We start from the raw sequence: 22,428 nt of genomic DNA, 5'->3' as shown, positions 1-22,428 counted from the left end.
CAGTATCAAAAATTCTCTGAGTGTGCGTCATTTTCCTTGAATAATTCCTTTTTCTGTAGTGCTGCTTCATTAACTCTCCTAACTGACAAGTTTTACCCTGATCTAAGCTTTCATTTCCACTTTGAAATGTCTTGTTAGACAAGCCTCGTATCCTTCTGACTCTGCTCCATGGTTGGTTTTCACGTATTATTAATGAAATTCTCAGAGTTTAACAATCCCCATTTTGGTTGCTAATATCATTGCATGTACTAGGGGCTGTATCAGCAGCTACACAGATATAATTTTATTCCTATCTGCTGTAGGATATGTATAATTTGCAAGCAAAATTTCCCCTTTCTCTACTCCTTCCTTCTTTCATTTTTTACAGTAATGAAATTCAAACACTTCTCTGGCTTTACTGCAAGACCCTCTTTCTATATTTTCTCTTTCCTTGCTTGTGCTCTCTCTTGAGCACTGGTAGCATTTCAGGAAGTTACAACACCTTTCTTTTCTGCTGTTCTTTGAAACATCCTAGACATAGTATGAAGATGCTGTACTGTTTTATTTCTTTTCCTGAGAACCCTGCCAACTAAGGGCATTTCAACCCTGAGCACCTAGATGAACCTCTCACAGAAATTTTGGCATTCTATCCTGGGCCCTAAAGGCAAGACTTGGCCCTCAGTGGTTGTAGGTGGGTTTTATGGAAAGCTGTATGTCCTAGATCTGATCTCCCTCATTGACATGACAGACTGGGAAGACTTTATAAGGAATCCACAATGAAGACAGTCTTATAAAGTCTGTGCAGGGCCTTTTTCTCAACCAACATGGAAATTAGCTAAACATGTTTGGTTTGAGCTATGAAAAAAGCTACATACTGTGTGTTATGGAGTTGATCCTGAAATCTCTTCAGAAGAGGCATCATATCTTCAGTCTTCATAGTTATAAAGCAGATCATGCTTCAATTACTTGAAGAAGATTGCAAGTTTGCTTTTGCAGGCAAAGTGAAGTGGAAGTGTCTGGCTGGAAAGGGATTTTAGGTTGTGTACATCTTCAAACAACTCAATAATCTCCAGGCTCTGCAAAGTTTTCTGAGAGACATTTGCATTCAGAACACAGCAGAAGAATGAAAAACCTTCTTCAGCTTGGAGTCAAGAAACTACAATGAAGAATTATGGCCTTCAGATTTTAACAGATAGATATCAAACTTTTAGACCTAAAAAACTATTCTCTAGAAAGAGCTGACTTTTTCACCTCTAAATTGGCAAATGTTGTTATTGAAGCAATGGCAGGACATAAATACATAGGTTGTTTAGTCAGCATGTTTCTTTCCAAGAATTTAATAGTCTGGCCTCATTTTTTGTCTAAGGAACTATCATTGCTGGAATGAAGCTTGGATGACCAGACCCGATCTTCCTGTTGGTTTTGGAGGATGGCAGGTTGTTGATGCAACACCCCAAGAAACCAGTGATGGTAACATTGTTTGAAGTCCTCCTTAGCTTTCTTTGTAATGCTTGGGTCCTTTGTGGTAAATAATGAAGTGACATTAGCTGAGCCAGTGCAACCGTATGGCTAGTGACAACTTCTTTTACCTGATATCCACACTCACTTGTGCTCAGGGCCACCTTCTGATTTGTTTCGAGCTCTAAAGTAAATCTGTCCTCATTATAATACCGCTCATGATGCATGTGCACAAAATCCTGCATAAGAAGGGCTGTGCTTTGTACTAAAGGCACGTAGTTTTGTTGCCAGAAGATGGCTTCTAAAACTTTAGAGAACCTGCATAGCAGCCTGACCAAATTAATTCTCCCTCTTTATATATCATCCAGTTTCTGCAGCCCTTGATAAACTTCCTGAGCAGGCAGAAGGCAGGAAAGAAAAAGTGAAAAGTCACTACTATTTCTACCCAGTCCTTTATTTTCCAGTGCTTAAAAGGCGTTCTTAGCAAATTTGCAGTGAGATCTTTCACAGTCTGTGGTATGAGCCCTCCCAAAATTATTTTCTTTAAGTAAAATCAGCTTTAACTGCATTACAAGCACTTAAGACTTAGAGTGGAATTTACGGTGCCATCAAGGTACCAGACCATTATGTTGTTTTAGACTGAATTTGTGTTGTTTAGAGGGCTGACAACAGTATTAAGCTTTTCACTCCTTGGTCAGAAGTTTCTGTAAACTTTTGAAAGGGTTCAGAAACACCAAGAATCCTTTCACTTTCAGAAAATGCAACATTTTGACATGATTTTTAATGAATTTAATTTCTCAATTTATCTTCTTTCCACAGGTATGTACAGGTGTGGCCCAACCTCAGTTCAAGCCATTAAGCATGGTCATGTTTGCTTCCAATTTGATGCTCCTTTTGTCTATGCTGAGGTACCTACCTGAAAATTTTTAGTGTGTTGAGTGATATCACTGCTACCACAGATGAGAAAGAAGATATGGCTCCACTGCAACTTATTACTTCATGTATACTTCACATCAGAGTAACTGTATTTTGACATGCAGGCCAGTAGGTGTGGTAGGGCTCTAATGAATGACAGAGATGTCTCTAACCTCAACTATGTATGAAGCAGTAAAAGCTTCTCTGGCTCTGATGAAACTTCAGGCTGTTGTCATTTATACTTCCCAGATTCCAGCTAGGCTGGCAAATAAGTAACTAGCTCTAGCTGCTCATCTTCATCCCTTGTTAGCTGTAACCTCCTTCTCAGGCTTGCCAGCAAAGCTGCTTATGTTAAGGCTCCCTTGCTTGTTTCAGTCAAAATAGATGCAGTGATTTTAAAGAGGTCTTTGCTCAACACGTTAATTTTGTCTGCAGTGGATCAAGGAGAGCTCACATGGATGTTTTGAATGCCAGATCTGAAAGGAAAAAATCTCCATGAGGAGCAAAAGGGTCTGGAGTTTTAACCTCTTGCACCACCAGAGCTGTTATGCCCAGAATTGCAGCAGCTGTAGAGCAAGTCTCTCCTTAATTAAATTGTATATAGCTTAGGACAGAAGGAAATAAAGATATTTTATCTATGAAGCATTCCTGTCTCTATAGTTTAAAGCTTTCTGCTGCAAGGAATGTGCTTCCAAGTCCAAACAGTACCTCTGTGCCTACTCAAGTTTACACTGTCTGTTGTTCCGGTGCTGCAAACAGTGAAATTAATCTAGTTGTTATTATAATGTATGACTAATTCTAAACATGGGACGTCGATGCAAGTGGGACTTTAAGTCAGCGTGTCATTGTTTTGAGGGTAACTAGGCTGGGTTTGCTTCCTTTCTCTACTTCCATGTATCTTAGTAATTTTTCATTTAATTTTGTAGGTCAATAGTGATATTGTTTACTCAAGAAGGGAGAGAAATGGAGCCCAAGTGATAGAAAAAATTGATACAAACCATATTGGCCAGCTGATTGTGACCAAGGAAGTCGGGCGTGATGGAATGTTGGACATTACTGAGGAGTACAAGTTCCGAGAAGGTAATCTGAAATTGGATGGGATGGTGCTAGTGTAGATTTACCTCAGTCAGGTCTTGGATGGTGAATTTAAAGACCTTTGGCACTGAAGGAGCTACATGAAAAGCTGCCAAGGTGCCCTCTGGAACTCCATCCCAGAAACTCTGTAGATGCCTTGATAACAGCACAGACTTTGCTGCTCAGAAATGCTTTGGACTGAGTAAGGTGTAGTGAAAATAAAGGGTAGTCATGGAGAAACTCAAAGCATTCAAAATAATTCAAGGCTTTCTGTGCAGCTGTTTAGACATTCCTTGCTCAGGCCAGATGTTTGCACAGAGTAAATCAGTGTAGATCTATTAATATCAATTAAACTAGGTTGATTTATCTGACATGGCTAAAATCTTTAAGACCAGCTCACTCAGAAGTTGTGAAGTTCTACTAATATTGTCTTCACCACAGGAAGGTTCATCATCCTCATCAATTCATTTCAGCTGCCATAAACCATGGAAAATGCACCCTTGTGATTGGTGAGTGGGCTTATGCAGTATCCCTGCTTCTCATCTAAATTTGATTTTCATTCATTTCTAGGCTCAGAGGAGGAGAGACTGGCACTTGAAACTGCTGTAATGTATGGTGTTAAAAAGCAAACGACCCAAGATACCGTGTATCAGCCACAGAAAGATGTTGACATGGACTTCCAAGTGCAAAAAGCAATCCTTGGCAGTGACTTTAAAGTCACTATAACTTTCAGGAACAAAAGTGGCAACAACTACACTGCTAATACATACCTTTCAGGCAACATAGTATTTTATACAGGAGTCACAAAAAATGAATTCAAGAGACACTCTTTCAGTGCAAAACTGGAACCTTTTTCAAGTAAGACTTGTATAGTTGCTTTTAAACCTGCTAGCTTTTTTTGCTTTATATTGTTAACTGTCAACAATGTCTCTAACCAATGCTCTCTAATCACAGCTAATTCTACTAGCTAGGGCTAGAATACTTTGCTGGGTATCAGAAGGCTTCACTCCCAACTCTGGCCCTGCTACCAGTGTCATTTAGAGCTCAGGCTGTTTTATTCGGGCTGTTGTTCCCTACGTAATGCTCTCTTATATCAAGCTGCAGGTCTAGGAACTTTCATGTTTCTTCTTTAATACAAAAGAAAGGAGTGCAGGTATTAAGCTGCAAAGTATCATTTTTCATAACTTTAGTCTTCTAACAGTATCTCAGCCAGTGAGGGAAAAGTTCGAATTCCCTAGGGTGTCATTTACAGGAATGAAAAAGTGAATATCTTGTCTTGCCTGAAACAAGCTGACAAGCTGAGTGGATCCAAGTGAACTTTGGGCTTTGGAGGACTGGGAGGTTCAGGATTTTGTATTTACAGTGATCTAAAAAATTGATCTCTAACTAGAAAGTGCCACTATAGAGCTGGGACATTTGTCAGCTGGGCAGGCAGCCCAAAGTTGAGTTATTTTTACAGATGCAGGGTTCGCTTTTCCTAGTGCCCCCTGGACTGCAGTGAGAAGATCCTGCCCTGTCTTCTCATGAGAAAAGCAGTTCACGGCAGCCTTGCTTATGTGTCTGAGGGCAGGATTTTGCATTGTTTAAAGTACAGAAGAGGAATCTTCTCTTTTTTTAAAATTTTGGATATAACCGATTTACTTCCTGTCAGCCATGGCAGCCTCATTTGGAAAACGGTCAGCAAGTATCAAGGACCTGCTGAACTCCAAAGCAGCATGGAGCAGGCTGGTTGTAGATGCCTGGCTTCTTCAGTAAGGAGTAATTGCCAATCACTTGTTTTTCCGTTTGGCCTGTGCTCCTGGGTCAGTGCCTCCAGCTCAGCAAAATTGATGAGAATGTGTTCTTATGGGGGCTTAGTCAGAGGATCCTCTTCTTGAGCTCCCTACTGAGAAAGTCAGGAACAATCATTTTACCTTCTTGATGCTGCTACTGGGCAAAAGCAATCTGTGCTGAGCACAGCAGGGGTGGCAGGACTCTAGGAGGCCAAAGTATGGGCTTCCTGATCTGGGTCTGGTGCTGGATCATAGCAACCTTGGCTGACCCCGAGCTTTTCATCTGTCTTGTCTATCTCATCCCAGCTCAGGAGACACTGTAAGACCTCCCTCCTCAAAGAGGATGGGTTTTCTCTCTGTGAGAAGCTTCCATAGAATCACAGTTCCCACTGTGCCATGAAAAGAAATCCTCCACTTTGAGCTTCATCTAAACCTGGATATTTTGGTCTGGAGTTGATTAATCTCCATAAAGCAGGAGTCCACTTATAGGCATCTATAGAAGAAGGTTAATAAAAATTCTCTCTTGTCTATAGCAAAGCCCTGACAGCTGCTTGCTGGTTCTTTCTAACTCTCCAGCTCATTTGCAAATGGTCTGGAAATGGTCTGACTTCGAGTTGACTTGAGTTGTTCGAACACAGCCTATTAAAACACAGGGTAGGGTTATTGCTTTACATCCATTACTAAATATTTGACCTGAAATACCGCAAAAGTTTTTTGAGACTTGGCTAGATACAGTAAAAAAAAAAATAAATCATTTTCAACTTCTTGGTCTAAATTCTATGTCACTACTTTGACAGGGAAAAATTCAGTCTGCTTTTACACCAAAAGTTTGTCTAAGGTACCATTACCTAAAACACAACCTCTGCAGTGCTTTGAGGCTCATCTATCTCTTCTGTGCAAGAAATGAAATGAATAGATGATGTTTAAGCATCACTGAGCCTCATAATTATTTTTAATAAGTTAAGTAAACGGTTTGTAAAAAGTGTCTTGAAATTGTGCTGGAAACTCTGAATTGACTGATGGCAAGTGAACACAGAGTAGTGACAGGCATCAGAGAGAACAGAACATTTTTTTTTTTTTTTTTGTGCTTATGTACCAGAAATATGTCCCCATCACTGTCTGTGGCCTAAGAGGCACATTTTCAGATATTACCGTCTTCCAGGGTGGAAATCAGCGTATAGCTGAGCTGCGATGAAGCACTCTGTCCCACAAAAGGGCAAAAACCACCTCACCAGTTATGCCATCTTTGAAGGTGATACGTAAAACTTGAACTTGAATTCTTTTAGCTTTGCCTTGGAAAGAAGTATGTGTGCACTCAGGAAGAGTGTTTGAGCAGATGGGCAGTGCAAAGGAAGGCAGTGTGATAATTTGCAGCTGTGGGAGAACACCTTGTCAGGGGTATGATGGTAGCATACTTTCTGAGGCAGATTTTGTGGGTTTGTTCATGGCAAGAGGTGTGTCTATACTTACAGAGGTAACAAAAAAAATACAGTATAATAAAGATGTGTCAAATGCATTCTTCTACCTATGCTGTTGAAAGAATGAAGCAAACTAAGTTTTCAAACAGGGAAGGAATGCATGATTTTCAGAACATTGATTAAAGGAATTGTGTGGGCTGAAAACATCTTTGAGGATTTGAATGGCTTAAACTTTCCAGTGCTTTCAAAGGTGCTCTTGTATCTACTCAGTTATATTTAGTTCCCTCTGTTTTTCTGAAAGGCTGTAAAGCAGCTTGGTGTTGTGTCTCCCTTGGCTTTCCCAGGTGCAATAAGTAGTGCTGTCAACTTACCAGCAGAGTCAGTGCTAAGGAAATGGAAGACTAATATTCCTTTTATTTCCCACCCCTGAAGTGATTAGATTTAAACAGAAAAGTTCATCTTTCTTTCCACTGCCATGTAAATTTCTCCTAGTCTATAGTATTTTTATTTGTTTATGTACTCTGCTTTAAATAGATGATAAATGCCTTGCCTGATTTATAATTTACAGTTTGGGGTACAATGGTAAATTCTTTTACAAGAGATACAGAGACAGACAGAAGGAGGGACAGGGGGCACATGCAGTAAATTTAAGGTCGGCCTGGTAAATCCAGGTCAGGTGGTCACCAAGGGAATAGCTTTGAAACCAACTCAAGGAACTGGTTTTGATGTGAATGATCAAAAGAGTGAGAAGGGGTAAATGTCATTTCCCTGACTGAGTTTAGTTATCTCAGTGTGTACAGTGTATCTCACAAACACAATACTAACAATGGATAACAACAATAATTATACTTAACAGATGAGGGATCTTGGTATCTTTACTAGGGTTATAGTGAATGTTTATAGAGGCAAGAGCTCCAGATTTACGTATTCTGCCTGGTCACTTAGTTAGCACGTCTGCTTCTCTGCAACACATTCACACACTGTTGTTGGCCTGGGAATTGCAGTTCAATATAATTAAAATTAATGATTCCCTGCATCTCCTTCCTTCCAATAATTATCATCAGGGAGCACATGAAAGCTCTCTGGAGGGCATGCTGGTGACAGGAGGACCTTCTGGCTAAATTTTGCAGGCACATCCAGTGTAGAACAAAGGCAGATATCCAGATGTGTCTTGCAAAGCAGGTGGTCTCCCAGGGAACCTACATGGGCTCACAACCTGCAGTGACTGCACTGGTGGCATCCCTGGTGGCATTCATCTGCCACAAAATGAGGCAAAGAAAATGCAGGAATAAAGTGAAAGAACAGGTATTTACAGGAGTGACACTCAAAAAGCTGATTCGGACCTACATGCCTAGTAGATATTTATTGCCAGTCTTGCTTTTCACTTATTTTGTGGTAATGCCTAGAGACCTTCAGCAGGGACCTGGGTCCATGGTAATGGACACTGGGTAGAGCCTATGCACAAACCCAGCCCTTACTCCACAGAGCTCATGGCCTAAAAGGAATGAGAGCAGGATAAGAGGGGAATGATGTGGTAAAGAATTTAAGATAGTTTGGACAAAAAAATCAAAGTCATTCTTTGGTGCTGGGACACTTTTATTCCAAGGCACTCATGCAGCTACCACTAGCCATGAGGGGAGGGATGGTTAACCATTAGATTGCTTCAGTTGTCTTTTTTCTTCTTTCTTTTTCCCCTCAGACAGAGCTTTTGATGTTGTGGTCAAATCAAGCGAGTATCTGGGTGACCTGCTGGACCAAGCGTCCTTTCATTTCTTTGTGACAACACGGATCAATGAAACAGGGAAGATTCTGGCCATGCAGAAGGCGACAATCCTGGAAATTCCAACCCTGCGAATCAAGGTAGCTCAGGACTGAGGTGGAAGGGAGTGACCACTATGTTGCATGTGGGCTGTTCTCTACGAGATTGTCATGTTGAATTCTGGAATGGGGGATGTAATTGTGTGTGTGCATGTTAGACCTTCAGCCTAGCAAGGGCCTCATAAAGCAGGAGCTGCCTGGAATGCACATGGTTGTATAGGTATGTTGTATATTGTGCTAAATATCCCTCCATTAAGGTCTGAAGCTGACAGCATCACTGGTGGTGGAGAGCTGAAGTAAGCAGGGAGGGTAAAATATCTGAGAAAGCTGAAGAAACTCAAAGGGTAAGAGCAATTGCTTACTCAAGTCATTCAAGTCTTTACTTCAGAAGTCTATTGTATTCAAAGCAACACAACACAGAGGCCTCTTGCTGAAGAATAAAGGGCACAGCTGTTGAGGTGAATTTGCTTGGAAAGCTCCTGCAGGTGTCGTGGGAAGTTTCTCCAGACTTGGATGGGCAGCATCGATTTCAAACAATGCTTTCAGGATTCCAGTGCTTTGCTGTCACTCTGTGAATGTACTGTCAGTGGAGTTCCTATAAGTTCAAGCAATTCTACAGACGGTGCCGTGGTACCTATGAAAATGTAGAGGTTTAATGCTTTTGATAGGACAAGGATCCTATCATGTATAATGAAAGCAGGACTGAGATTTAGAGTTCTCAACTCATAATTTGGCATCCAAATAAATTGCCTCTTTTTCAAAAGTGCTGAGCCTTCATCTGCTTTGAATGATGTCATTTATATCTGCTTTTCTCCTAATACTTAAAAAAAAAATCAGAACACCTGTTCAGGAAGCTTTATATAAATTTGAATGCAGCCCCTAAAATTCAGGACCTTGAAATAAATCCAAGTTTATAGACTTATTTCTCCCTGTATATTTGTTTGAAGCAATGTTCAGATCTCCATATAATAATTTATGTAGTAGCTGCACTCTTCCATAGAAAAACACTTTTTAAAAAACATAGATTCAAACTATAGTGAAGTTTGCAAAAAAATCCACTCCATTTCATGGTCTGCAGAAATGTCACAATGATCTGATCAGATTGTTGGGATTTTCAAACCAAAGTTTTTGGTTTACTGAGCATGCTAGAGAAGGCAAACAATTTAGATAAAATCCACTTCAATAACCACATTTTAAAAGCAGAGGGTTCTTTCAATTCAATACTTAAAACAAAACATCTTCTGCAGCATTCCCAATTTCAGCTTCAAAGTAGTGTATCCTGCCTGCTGTTATGAAGAAAGGATGTTTAGTATATAGGATAGGTTGTTGTACAATAACCATGGTTTCTAGGAAAACTGAGTTTGTCTCTTCTCTGCTTCATTGTGATGTATAAAAAATATGCTGAAATTTTAATATTTTTTTAAGAGAGTGTGTATGCACATGTATATACCTATGTATTCATATAGGAAACTTTGCTTCATTGCTTTTTTAAGAAATCTGAGGAAGCTTGTCTCCCTAGTTTTCTTGTCAGATTTCTTCATTGAATGTGACTGACAGATTGGAGTTCTTGGTATAAGAGTAAGAGAGAAAAATGAAAAACAATATTTCCCTTCATGTCTTCAGGTGCCCTTTTGATCTTTCTCTTGGGCTAAGGAGATTGTCAGAGTTAACAGTTGAGGAAATTATGCCCTATTCTAATTTAGCTTGAGACCAGCTAACAAAAATAAGTTCAGCTAATACATATCATAGTCTCAGTTGCATGTGTGGGAGTTCAGGATGATTTTGAATCTTCCCATGAAATGATGATCTTAAATGTGCAATTAAGATAAGGGGGACATAAGAGCTCTAGTTGTGCAAGGACTTTTGAAAATGCCACTCATGTGCTTTTGCAAATTCAGGAGGCTAAATGCTGTTGAGAGCTTACCTGTGAGTGTCTTATCTTTGGCTCCAGTCAATATATTGATATCTGATGCATAGTGATCCCTTAGACCAGGGTATTTCCAGCTTTTTGCAGCTGTCATGTGCCTTCAAAATTTGCCATAAGGCTGCAGACCCTGGCAGAGCACTTTAAATCTGTTGACAAGATCCTTTTTTTTCTTAGTTACCTTTCTCAAAGCCCTTTTAAGTAGTCCATGGACCAGCTGCCAGCGAAAGGTTGAAAACCCTTGCCCGAGCTTTTTCTATTCTTGGAAAAATGTTGTGTTTGGGGGGAAGGGGGGCAGAGGAAAAAATTCTCCATTCATGTATTCTTTGTTTAAAACCACGCTGGTTTGGAGATGTTTTCTAGGCAGCTGTACTACTGATGCTGATCTGAAGGCACAGACAGATTCCTTCAGCTGTGTACTGTAACACATGTGGAAGTCAATGTGATCACTGTTTGTTAGTTTCATGGTTTAATATTTTTCATAGCAAAATGTGTTGCTTTTTTGCTGGCTTTTGGGTCTACATGAGTGCACGCACAAGGTTAGAAACCTCTCAGAGCATAAGAGGTGGTTGCAAGGCAGGAAGAAGATGAGCACAACACTTTTGGGGGATGCAAGCAATGGGACCTGCTGTTTCTAATTCAGGGGAAGACCTGCCTTTCTCTTCTGGTTCTTACATGTTGAGCATGCTGTGCACTTCGTGGTGGTTGGGAGCCTCGGAAAGGAGGCAGAATCTGGGAGAGAGGCTCCTTCAGCCAGACTCGCCCTCAGCTGAACGCTCAGCTCCAGGAGTGTGCACACAAGTTTCTGTTTTTCCTATAGAAATGAAGGTCTGCCTCTTGACCTGTCATGTGGCTTGAGGGAAAACTACAATAGGTAGAAAAATTTGCAGTGGTACTTATAGGCCCATTCAACAGTTTTCTCCTGCCTAGGCATCCTATGCTCATGCTGCTTTGCTGTGTGCTCCATTCCTTCTCCTCTTCTTCCTAGCAAGTACTGTGTAATTAACCCTGCAGATTTCTCCATGGAGCATTTTATTATTATCAAATTTTTGAGAGTTGCTCTTCCCATGTCTTGCAGACCCAAGGTGAGACAGTAGCTGGTAAAGAAATGTCTGTGACTGTGGAATTCACCAATCCTCTGAGACAAACCCTGGAAGACGTCACACTTCGCCTCGAGGGACCGGGCCTGCTGACAACAGTGAAAAAGAAGTTCAGGTAGGGAAGAAAGCACAACTACCTGGAAGCTTGTCCCCCTGCTTGCTCACAAGAGGAAGCTTACGAGAGACACTTAACTAACACTGCACTGAGTAATTCAATTTAGACACCCTCTCCTTACTTTAAAATTCAATACACAGGAGAGCTATAGTCTCAATAGTCAGAAGAAGTCAGGCTGTCAAGAGAGGCTGTGCAGAGAGACTATGAGAGCATTTCACCAGTGTTGGAGGAAGGGGTAATGAGACTGGGTAGTACCTAATGCAGCCTGAGTTTGCTTTCTGACTGTACTACATTATTTTTTAGCTCTTGACAATAACACCTACAAGTCGCTATCACAGAAAGAAAGACAGATTTATCCTACACATGAAGTATTTACTGCCACTCGCTCAGCATGTGCAAATCAAGTCCTGTGCTGTTTTTCAAAAAGGGCTTTTCTCTGCTCATGTTAATCATGATTATACAAGACATTCAGATACCTCAGATGATCTTTGCGAGGTTATGTCAAGACACAAAATGTGTGTTGGATGCAGCAGAGCCTGCTGGGATGGCTGCAGTGGGTGAGCACACAGCTCCCCCAGGTAGCGCCACAGAGGGCTGCCCTGGCATAGAGGTGTGCTCCAACATAGAGTGCTTCCAAACCTGAAGAACACTAAAGTCCTTCTGCCACCTTCACTACGCTCACAGTTGCACCTCTCAATGACACAATGATACCCATATGCTAAGCAAGCTGTTTCCTAAACCCTCTTTTCGTTTGAGTTCAGTGTTACAAGCTCAGTATTAGCTAGTTCCAGGATATATTACTGAGACCCTCAGAAAATTTCACAGCCATTGCTCAGTCTTGGGCAGCCGAAGCAATGTTATCTATCATTGCCTGAGCTGATGGTCCCCAGGTGTGTGCAAAAGAAGTTTGAAGAATTGCCTATGCTTCAGCAGCTGCATAAATTGTCAGCATTATCTGCAGCCAGCAGGGGAGGTCTAAGTCTGATTGCACCTGGGCCACGGATAAAAAGATCAAAACCAGTCCCCAGAGTGGAACTGGATAAAAAAAAAGATGACTATGAAGGGGCATCACACTGCGCTTGCTTTGTGCGCGTGGTATGCCACAGATACTGCTGAACATGACTCAGCACGGTCCACACGAGTTACACAAGCTGCAGCAATAGCCCTCGTTGCTGCCTGTCCGTGCTTGCCTCCCCTGTTCTGCATCCTTCTTGATCCCAAAGCTGCCGTGGGCTGCTCTCACTTCAAGGATGCAGAAGTTGTCAGGCGCATCACAGGCACTAGAGCTAAGGAGAAAAATGACTCACAGAAGAGACGTCATCGTGTTTTCCCCTTTTCAGTAGTGCCCTTGGCATCATTTAAAATGGAAATGGATCAGCTTAGTCACTGTAAGATTTAACTTCTCTGAGATGAATGAAGGCTGCAGGTTATACACATGGAGGACAGAGCAGGGGGCAGTTGTAGTTTATTTAAATAATAATGCCTCTGTGCATTCAGAGTGATAAATGGCTCCAGTGGTGATGGCTCAGCATATTACACGGAACCATTCATCACTGAATTCTCCCCACGGAAAATGAGATTAGGGCAGCTTTACTCCATTTGCAAAGAGAATTAAACTTATCCCAGGCTTTTCCCACCCTTCCACCACTTCCTTGTCCATTGAGGACTGTGGAATGTGGGATGTGCCTTTTGTAATATTTTTGAAGATGAGACTTTTTACCTCTCTATTTTTAAGGTAGCTTTTCTGTATCATGTGAGCAACTCCACACAACAAGAATGCATGATCCAGCTGACAGCACATTATTCTGAGAATGAAGTGGCTTGGGGATTTCAGTATTGACCATTCAAAAGAGCTGTATATAGATTAATATTTAGCTATTAGCCTGAGACTGATGATAAGCATAACTTATAGATGAGCTTTTGGCAGCAGCAGTTGCTACATGGTACATAGTCTTTACATGGCAAATAAGAATTAACCAGACAGTGGTAGATATTGTTAAAGCATTTTAGCCAAGCATGCATTCATACTAGCAGATAACTAATTTAGTGTTTCTACATGTCAAAGCTCAGCTAGTATTAGCATTTGTAGAGAGAAGGAAGTTGTTTTAGAAGTATTACAGTAGAGAAAAAGGTAGGCTTTTGTTTCCCAGCACTCCCATTTTCTTCCTGCACACACACATATATGTATATAAAAAATGTATGTGAGCAGACATGATAGTATTTTAAATCAGAGATGGTAACACTACCATCTCTCACTGGGGCACTGTGAAGATGTGGTCTGGAAACCTTCATCCTTACAGAATCTGGCCCCTAAGTGCTAAAGTAGACCAAACCTTGTTGCCCAGCCAATTTGTTTATTATCTTCCTCACTTTCCAGACAGATCATCCCTTGCAGATAGTTCCCAACAACTCTAATTTTTAAAAAGTATTTAGCTTTATGAAGCAATGGAAGTCATTGCTTTATCTAGCTACCATTTTAGTGGGCATTTGGTGGAGCAAGCAGGCCAGCTGATTGGAACAGAATATGTCTCTTTAAGAACAAAGATAAAGAGAGGGAAGGCGCTTGGTGGAATCAGTCTACACATGCTCAAACTGAAAATATGTTCTTCTTCTGCTTCTTCTTTTGTAAAAATGGGTACATGTTGCAGAGTAACTATGAGTGTATGCAATGCAGTGCCACATGAAGATACCTAAGCTAACATCTAAGAACCTAGAATATCTCTCATTTTAGTAGGGGAAGATTTGCACTGAAACAAACATTCAGCTGGAAGGATCCCAGGTTAACTAATAAAGGTTTCTTGTTTTGTAGTGACTTGGCTAAGCCTGAGCAGTCATTTCTCTCCAGACTCTGGCATAGGACATAGCATCTAAGAGCCAAATCCTGACAGATGAGAATTTGAAACAATGACCAAAGTTTAGGCTTCCTTTACTCTCACTTGATTCAGTTGTTTGCAGAATACCATAGCCACATGAGAGGAGAACATTGGTTAAGTTCATAATCTTCTTAATGCTGAGGAAAAGAACATTCATTTTTATAAATAGCTTCCCTTCTACTCCAACTTCTCCATCAGCTCCTTTGGAGCAGCTGTATCCTGACATCCCCCAGACATAATCAATCAGTATCAGCCTTCAAAATCTGCATGCAGAACGTAGTGAAATCATTGAGAAAACATAGAAACCCAGTACCTGAGGCCCTCCATGCATCTTAATTGTAGCAAAAATTGAAAATCAAGAGCAGCACACAATACAGGTGCTCCATAGTATGAGTTATGAATAGTATGAGTTATCAAGTCTAATACATAATGTAAAAGAGTAATTGCTAACATCAGGACTCCCAAGAACACATTGGCTTATTTGTATGGACATGAAGATGTCATCTGAACTGTCCAGTTGGGAGATCCTCTGTTGTTACAAATGCAATAGGGTGCTACAGGGTAGGAGCTGGTGATGGGCTCAGTATCTCATCAGCACTGCACCAGATTTACATGGAAACTCCCTAGACATTTCAAAACATGGACTTATTTAACCATTTAAGAAATCACTAACAGGCTATAGGCTATAATAAAGAGGTAAAATGAAATTATAAAGTAGAAAAAAAAGTCAGCTATAAAGAAGATCATTCTGAAAGTGGTCACAAGAAGAAGTGACAGGAGGCAGAGGAAAATTGCTTCATTTTGGAAATCTAAAATTAGCCTGGAGGAAAGGCTAGAAAAGGCATTGAAAAAGTCAGTTCTGTGAGGAACAGAAGATGTAAGTAATAATTTATAGAACACTTAGAGAACGAGTGAAACACAAAAAATCTGAGATGTGTTATACTGTCCACCTTCTGTTTCTCCAGTTGTGGGTCAGGTTGAGAGCACTGACTGACTGATCACAATACTTTCATTTTTCCTTACAGGCAAATCCCAATGAACTCTACCTTGACCTGGGAAGTAAAATTCATCCCCAAACGAGCAGGGTTACGGAAGCTGATTGCTAGCCTGAATTGTGATGTTTTGAGGCATGTGTATGGCGAGCTGGATGTCCAGATTCAGAAACAATGAACGAAGGTGCTGCCTTAGTCTCTCATTAAGCTGTATTTCAAAATATCACATTAGAGGGGAGGAAAAACAAAAAAAAAGCTAGACATCTACTTACTGTTCATTTGGTCATCCTTGTGCTGAACAAAATTTGATAAAGAAAAGTAATCAGTAACACTAGAGAGAACTTGAAGAAGCACCTGGATAGTGAATGATTTAAAATTAGATAAATGTAATTAAAGAAAACTCTAGGCCACATTATTCCTATAGTTCTCTTGTATTTAGTCTTCTGCATTAGTGCTGCAAGGGAATCTGGAAAGTTCTATTCACCAAAGAAGTCTGAACTTTAATTTTAATTAGGACCCAATATTTCACTGAAAAGGATAAAGAAAGAATCCAGTGTTATAAATTCTTAGACTGAATCACACAGCCTTCATAGAATCATAGAATTGTTTGGGTTGAAAGGGCCCTTAAAGATTATCTGGTTCCTGCCAAGGGCAGGGACACCTCCCACTACACCAGTTTGATCAAAACCCCACCCAACTCGGCCTTGAGCAACTCCAGGGATGGGGCACCCACAACTTCCCTGGGCAAGCTGTTCTAGTGCCTCACCACCACTGTAGTTAAGAATTTTTTCCTTATATCTAATCTAAATCTACCTTCTTTCAGTTTAAAGCCATTAGCCCTTTTCTTGTCACTACAAGCCCTTGTAAAAAGTTCCTCCCGAGCTTTCTTGTAGGCCTCCTTCAGGTACAAAAAGGCCTCTATAAGGTGTCCCAAGAGCCTTCTTTTCTCCAGGCTGAATAACCCCAAGTTTCTCAACCTGTCTTCATAGGAGAGACATTCTATCTTTGTGGCCCTCCTCTGGACCTAGTCCATCAGGTCCATGTCCTTCCTGTGCTTAGGGTTTGAGAGCTGGATGGAGTACTCCAGGGGAGGGAGGTCTCATCAAAGTGGAGTAGAGGGGCAAAGTCACCTCCCTCGACCTGCTGGCCAGGCATCTTTTGATGCAGACCAGGATATGGTTGGCCTTCCAAGCTGCTAGTGCACATTATCAGCTAATCTCCAGCTTTTCATCCACCAGAGCCCCAAAGTCATTCTCGGCAGGGTTGCTCTCAATTCCTTCATACCCTGGACTGTAGTGATACTGGGGATTGCCCTGATCCAGACACAGGACCTTGTACTTGGCTTTGAACTTCATGAAATTCCCACAGGCCCACTTCTCAAGCCTGTCAAGGTTCATCTGGATGGCATTCCGGCCCTCCAGGATGTCAACTACTCCGCACAGTTTGTTGTCATCAGCAAACTTGCTGAGGGTGTGCTCAATCCCACTGTCTGTGTCGCTGACAAAGATATTAAATGCCAGTCCTAATACTGATCCCTGAGGAATGCCACTCATCACCTGTCTCCACTTGGACATTGAGCTGTTGACTGCAACTCTTTGAGTAAAACCATCCAGTTGATTCCGTATCCACCAAGTTGTCCACCCACCAAATCCATGTCTGTCCAATTAAAGACAAGAGTGTCATGCAGGACAGTGCAAATGCTTTGCACAGGTCTGAGTAGATGACACAGGTTGCTCTTTTCCTATCCAGCAATCTGTAACCCCATTGTAGGTCACCAAATTCGTCAGTCATGATTTACCCTTAGTGAAGACATGTTCGCTTTCACCAGTCACCTCCTCATTTTCCATGTGCCTTAGCAGAGTTTCCAGAAGGATCCACTCCATGATCTTGCCTGGCACAGAGGTGAGATTGACTGGCCTGTAGCTTCCCAGCTCATCCTTTTTTCTGCTTTTTAAAAGTGGGAGTTATGGTTTCGCTTTTCCAGTTAGTGGGAACTTCACCAGACTGTCATGGCTTCTCAGATATGATGGATATCGACATAACAATTTCATCTGCCAGTTACCTCAAGACCCGTGGATGCATCACATCAGTTTCTATGGATTTGTGCACCTTCGTGTTCCTTACATGGTCTTGAACCTGATCTTCTCCTACAGTGGGCGTTTTTTTGATCTTCTGGTCCCTGCCTTTGCTTCCTTTGACTTGGGTGGTATGGCTTGAGCCCTTGTCAGTGAAGACTGAGGCATAAAAATCATTAAGGAGCTGAGTTTTTCTCCATATCCCAAATAATCAGGTCTCTGACTCCTTCTGGAGAGAGCCCACATTTTCCCTAGTCTTCCTTTTATCACCAGCATACCTGTAGAAGCTTTTCTCATTGCTCTCAACATCCCTGGCCAGATTTAATGCTATCAGGGCATTAGCTTTTCTAATCTGATACCTGGCTGCTTTAACAATTTCTCCATATTTCTCCCAGACTATCTGCCATTGCTTCCGCCCTCTGTAGGCTTCCTTTTTATGTCTGGGTTGGTCCAGGAGCGCCTTCTTCAATGATGTAGGCCTCATGGTGGTTTTGCTTGACCTTATGGTAGATCATTCGGGCTGCAATAAAAACAGGTATTTCTAGCTAAAGGGACTGCTTTATCTTAAAAGAGTATAATGTTTGAGTTTACGGAGAGCTCACTTTGCTGGAAGCATCCCAGTACATGTTATGTCCAGAATCATGGCTATTGCAGAATGAAGTCCTGTTTTATGAGCAACCCCAAGAAGATACAGGCTCAGAAACTCAGCTGCAAAAGTAATAAAGATGTGTTTTGAGAATCAGCAAAGTCTCAGAGCATATTCCTCTGTGCGATGCAACAAGGCTTCCTAAGGCATCACTCCTTCCCTGAGGACCTTCTGGTCCAGAGGCTGCTCTGAATCTTTGGTTTCCATTAATCTTCCACGCAGGGTACTGTTCCATCCTACACCACGTACCCTGTTATGCTAGAGTGTGCATCTGTATTTGAGTGTTCATTCCTTGTCTACGCTGAAATCCTTCTTGGGATCTTTTCCCATGAGGCAAAGATGCTCGTGCTACAAGCTGCGGCAACTCCTCTCCACTGACCACAGTGTGTAAGAGCGTGAACATTATTCACAGCACAGTTGAGCTAACTAAGCTTTACAAAAAGTTCAAAGGATCCTCATGCTCATCAAACACTGAGGCTTTATTGTGCTTCTGGTCATGTCATTTTGTGGTCTGGCTAGTGAGAATACAAGGGAGATGACTTACCTTCTGCTTCTCTTCTTGCCACTCATTGCCTCACAAAAAACCTGTGACCAGGTGTTAAAAGTAAGCAAGTCTTTGGAGGAGAGAAATGCAGGCTGCTCTTTTGCTGAAGTATATAGAACAAAGCAAAGATTCACACCACCTCACATGGTCACTGAGTACCCCTGGATCCAGAAACACCAGACTTCTGAGGACTTTCACTTCAGGCATGGACACGCGCTCATTTTGTACAGCTTATATGACCACATTAGAAATTCTGCAATGTCAAGTCTCACATATAAGTCCTCTGGTGTACAAGGGACTGAACAGTGTGTTGTAAATGCAAGGTGACCACCGCTGTTAAGTAATTAAGCAGGCTTACTAGAGCCTACATCATCTAATAAAATCATCCATTTTTTTTCTCTTTTCTATAAACCTGCTTTCCATTCCAGGCTTTTTATAACCACAGTGTAATAAGAATTTGAAATAAAGTATCTCTGATTGCACTTGTGTCTTGTGTTGTGTATTTCGATCTACTTCTATGTAGCAACACTATAGGCACCACTTGCTTCATCTTAATTGCAGAAGTTAAAAAATTCACTTCTGAGCCATGCTAATAAAGGGGCTTCTTTTTTTGGTGCTAAGGAGAAAATCCTATCTTTATATAAATGAACAAAAAAGGAAAAAAATACAGGCTTAGTTTAATGATTCACCTTTGTCTTTCCTTCTGTTTTAACAACTGACTACCTAATGTATTGGAGAAGGTGACAGTTTCCAGAGCACATCACAGTGCCAGCAAAGAGAATCCTCAAATTCCCCTGGAAATTACTTCAACATGTCAGAGCCCATTAAGTGACCAGTATGCCCCTAATGAAACTTTACCTACAAGTGTGCTTCTATCAGCTAACTATTTCAAGGCATTTTACTAACAGTTGTTAAGCCAAATGATGTTCATCAGGAGATATGAAGTATTTTCATTGATAGTTTGTAGAACGGTATACTGAAGAAAAGAGAAGTTCAATGATGACTGTGAAGGAGGCCTGGAAATAGAGGCCAAGGATGTCAACAGCTCTTGGCATTGCCAATGATGTTGCTCTGTACAGAGCTGCTCACAAAAAAAAAAAAGTACAAAATGAGGACAGCCTCTGTGATTTCAACCACTCATCACCCTGTGGATAGGCTGTTGCATGAATCATGGGCAAAATCTAACTGAATCAAGTGTTGTGATAGCACTGTATGTACGCATAGGAAGTAATCAATAATAAGGTCAGAGATAGAGGATCTTTGAACCTGAAAAGAGTTGGAGGTCAAACTTTTCATCTGAGGGTCTCTTCTGAGTGGGGTGTCCTCAACACAAATATTACATCTCAGAGCCACATTGGGGAGGAAATTTTCAAAACTACAGATCCCACATTCCAGGTGCTCAGAGAAGTCAAGTACAAAAATGTCTTCATTCCTGAAAGCTCACTTCATTAGTTACCAACTTGTTACATCCTGCTACAGAGCAGGTTGCTTCAATTCCCAACAATTTGTCATATTCAAAATGTTGTTACTAGAAAAGGAAATGCACTTTACACGCAGACCTAGGAAGAACATATTTTCAGTCTATCAGGTAAAATTGATACACATTTCTAGCACAGTCCCTTTTCTCTGCTTTTATATGTACCAGTATACTGCCCCTCTGACATCTTCAGTCTGGGGTAGTGGCATGTATAAGAGCCAGTCATCAGTGTCACAGGCCCTCCACCAAACACAATCTGATGCTAGAAGTGAGGGCTTCTCTTCCTCTTTGCTGGGATAGGCACAACTGAAAATTTGTCCCTCCTCACCATATGATCCACTAGGGGTCATTTTTACATGCTTACTAAGACTCTCCATATCCTGTTCTTTCTTCATTGGTTCACAGCTCCACAGTAGCTATTTGGGATTTGCTATAAGGGATGCATGTTACATGTGTCAGGTCCTTGTCACTTTTTCTCCTTTGTTACATCAATCTATTGCTTTCACGTTTGTCCTTGTTTCCCTGGAGCTGGTGGAGGCTGCTGGTGCTGGCTTCTGAACTTGGGTGGTGGTGTGATGGAGGAAGATGACCAGGCCAGAGAGGGTGGGAAAAGTGTCTGAGCTTGTTGAAACCAAAATTAATAGCCCCATTATGAAAGAGAAAAGCCAAAGTATACTGTGAGTGCTGATGAAAGGAGGGGGCTTGTCCCATAAGTTGGAGCTGGCATGAGAGCTGGTACCAGGTAGGGATACAATATGCACACTGGAGTAGCACCTGTAGTGGAAAACAGCACTTAAGAAAAGCTAAGAGGTTTTGACACACAGATGAGAAGAATTTAATCAATGCTTAAAGGCAAAGCTGAAAAATTGAGTTGAATATTAAGAAAGAAAACAAGAACTGCATGCTAAAGAGGGAAAACATGACCAAAATGATGCAGAAGGGAAGATTCCTGGTGGGGACAGGTTAGGAGAAGAGCAGAGTGTAAGAGAGGAAGGTCTCAAGACTGTGTTGCCTTATGCAGGGAACTGACAGGATATACTGGCAGTGGTGCCAGTAGGCAGATCTCCTGGCAGTCGCTGGAGTTGGATGTGGCCTGGCAGCACAGGGATTCATCCTCTCTGCAGGTAGTTCTGTACCTATGCTGAGGGCTGTGCCTAGGCTCAGGAGCAAGCTCTGTCCACAAGGCTGGCAAATCAAGGGGAAAGGAAAGTCAGGAAGTGGGTTGGGTGCTGGAAGCCCGGGCACTGTGAGGCAATCAGCAGCTGCAAACAAAGTGGTCAATGTGTGCTATGGGAGATCCAGGCTGGGCTCAGCATTTTCCTTAAGTCACCAGCAATTCAGCCCATACAACGATACTGTTGTATTTATCTTGCCTCCACAGTATTAGTCTGGGAATAAAAGGGATCCCTCACAACTGCCCACTCAATTCCTGCTCAGATTTTGGCTAATACACAGCTCATGCTAAGGTCTGATTTTGCTGGGAACAGTGCCATTAGGTCCAAGAAAGAACAATTCATAGGTAGGATACCCTGGACAGGGAGAGCAAGAGGTCATGATGCAGTTGTTATCAGCTGTACCTTGCTGTCTCCTGCAGCTGTAATATTCATGTATTGACTGTATGACAATTTCTTCAGAATCTACTAACTTACGGGAAAAGTGTAGATCAAATTTCCAACTTGAAAGTTATAAACACATCAACTTACCCAAAAGTCTTTTGGAGTAGATCCAACAGTAGCCAGAATGATAAGGCTTTAATGCTTCCAGGTGTGATACAGGGGATACACACAAGGTGATGGTAGAGGAAGAAGGAGCACTTCTACCCTTGACTAGGTAACTGTTTTACTTACATGTGCATAAGCCGCAAGTTATGAATTAGAGAAATTGTGAGTTAGAAATCTCGTTAATTAAGTGATGAATTGATGAACTCTTATGTTATACTAGTTTATACAAAGGGGATTTAGCCTTGTTTTAAGTGTTTATTTTCTTTCCTAGCGTGTTCATTAAATAAAGTTGAATTTACAGGGTATGTTGTCCTGTAAATTTTGAGTGACCCAAATGGATTATAGCACCCCTGATCACAAGAAGTGGGAAATATCTGGTCTAATGAAAGCTGTAGTATCAATGAGTGGCACTGCAGATGCAGATAATTTGCTTATGCTACAGTGGGCTCCTTAGTGGGCACACATGCAGCATGGTCTCCCTGGTAGCTTTGATGGCTTTTTCTTTTGTGAGCTTTTGCAGCTTTGTT

The 22,428-nt window shown here is 41.5% G+C and overlaps 1 protein-coding gene across 2 annotated transcripts in view; it reads left to right on the top strand.

Moving 5' to 3' along the window:
• F13A1 (coagulation factor XIII A chain) overlaps positions 1 to 19,185 on the top strand; it is a 76,406-nt gene extending 57,221 nt beyond the window's left edge. For both annotated transcript variants that reach the window (XM_069853587.1, XM_069853588.1), the window contains exons 9-15: positions 1,346 to 1,449; positions 2,257 to 2,345; positions 3,279 to 3,432; positions 3,997 to 4,284; positions 8,316 to 8,476; positions 11,437 to 11,573; positions 15,472 to 19,185. In XM_069853587.1, coding sequence (XP_069709688.1) covers positions 1,346 to 1,449; positions 2,257 to 2,345; positions 3,279 to 3,432; positions 3,997 to 4,284; positions 8,316 to 8,476; positions 11,437 to 11,573; positions 15,472 to 15,616 — 1,078 coding nt within the window. In that variant the 3' untranslated portion in view covers positions 15,617 to 19,185. The remainder of the gene's footprint in view (positions 1 to 1,345; positions 1,450 to 2,256; positions 2,346 to 3,278; positions 3,433 to 3,996; positions 4,285 to 8,315; positions 8,477 to 11,436; positions 11,574 to 15,471) is intronic.
• The last annotated feature ends 3,243 nt before the right edge of the window (positions 19,186 to 22,428 follow it).

This window comes from Phaenicophaeus curvirostris, chromosome 3 (assembly GCF_032191515.1).
Source record: "Phaenicophaeus curvirostris isolate KB17595 chromosome 3, BPBGC_Pcur_1.0, whole genome shotgun sequence".
Taxonomy (NCBI): domain Eukaryota; kingdom Metazoa; phylum Chordata; class Aves; order Cuculiformes; family Cuculidae; genus Phaenicophaeus; species Phaenicophaeus curvirostris.
Note: the sequence above shows the minus strand (reverse complement) of the source record. Positions and strands in the feature narration are given on the sequence as shown.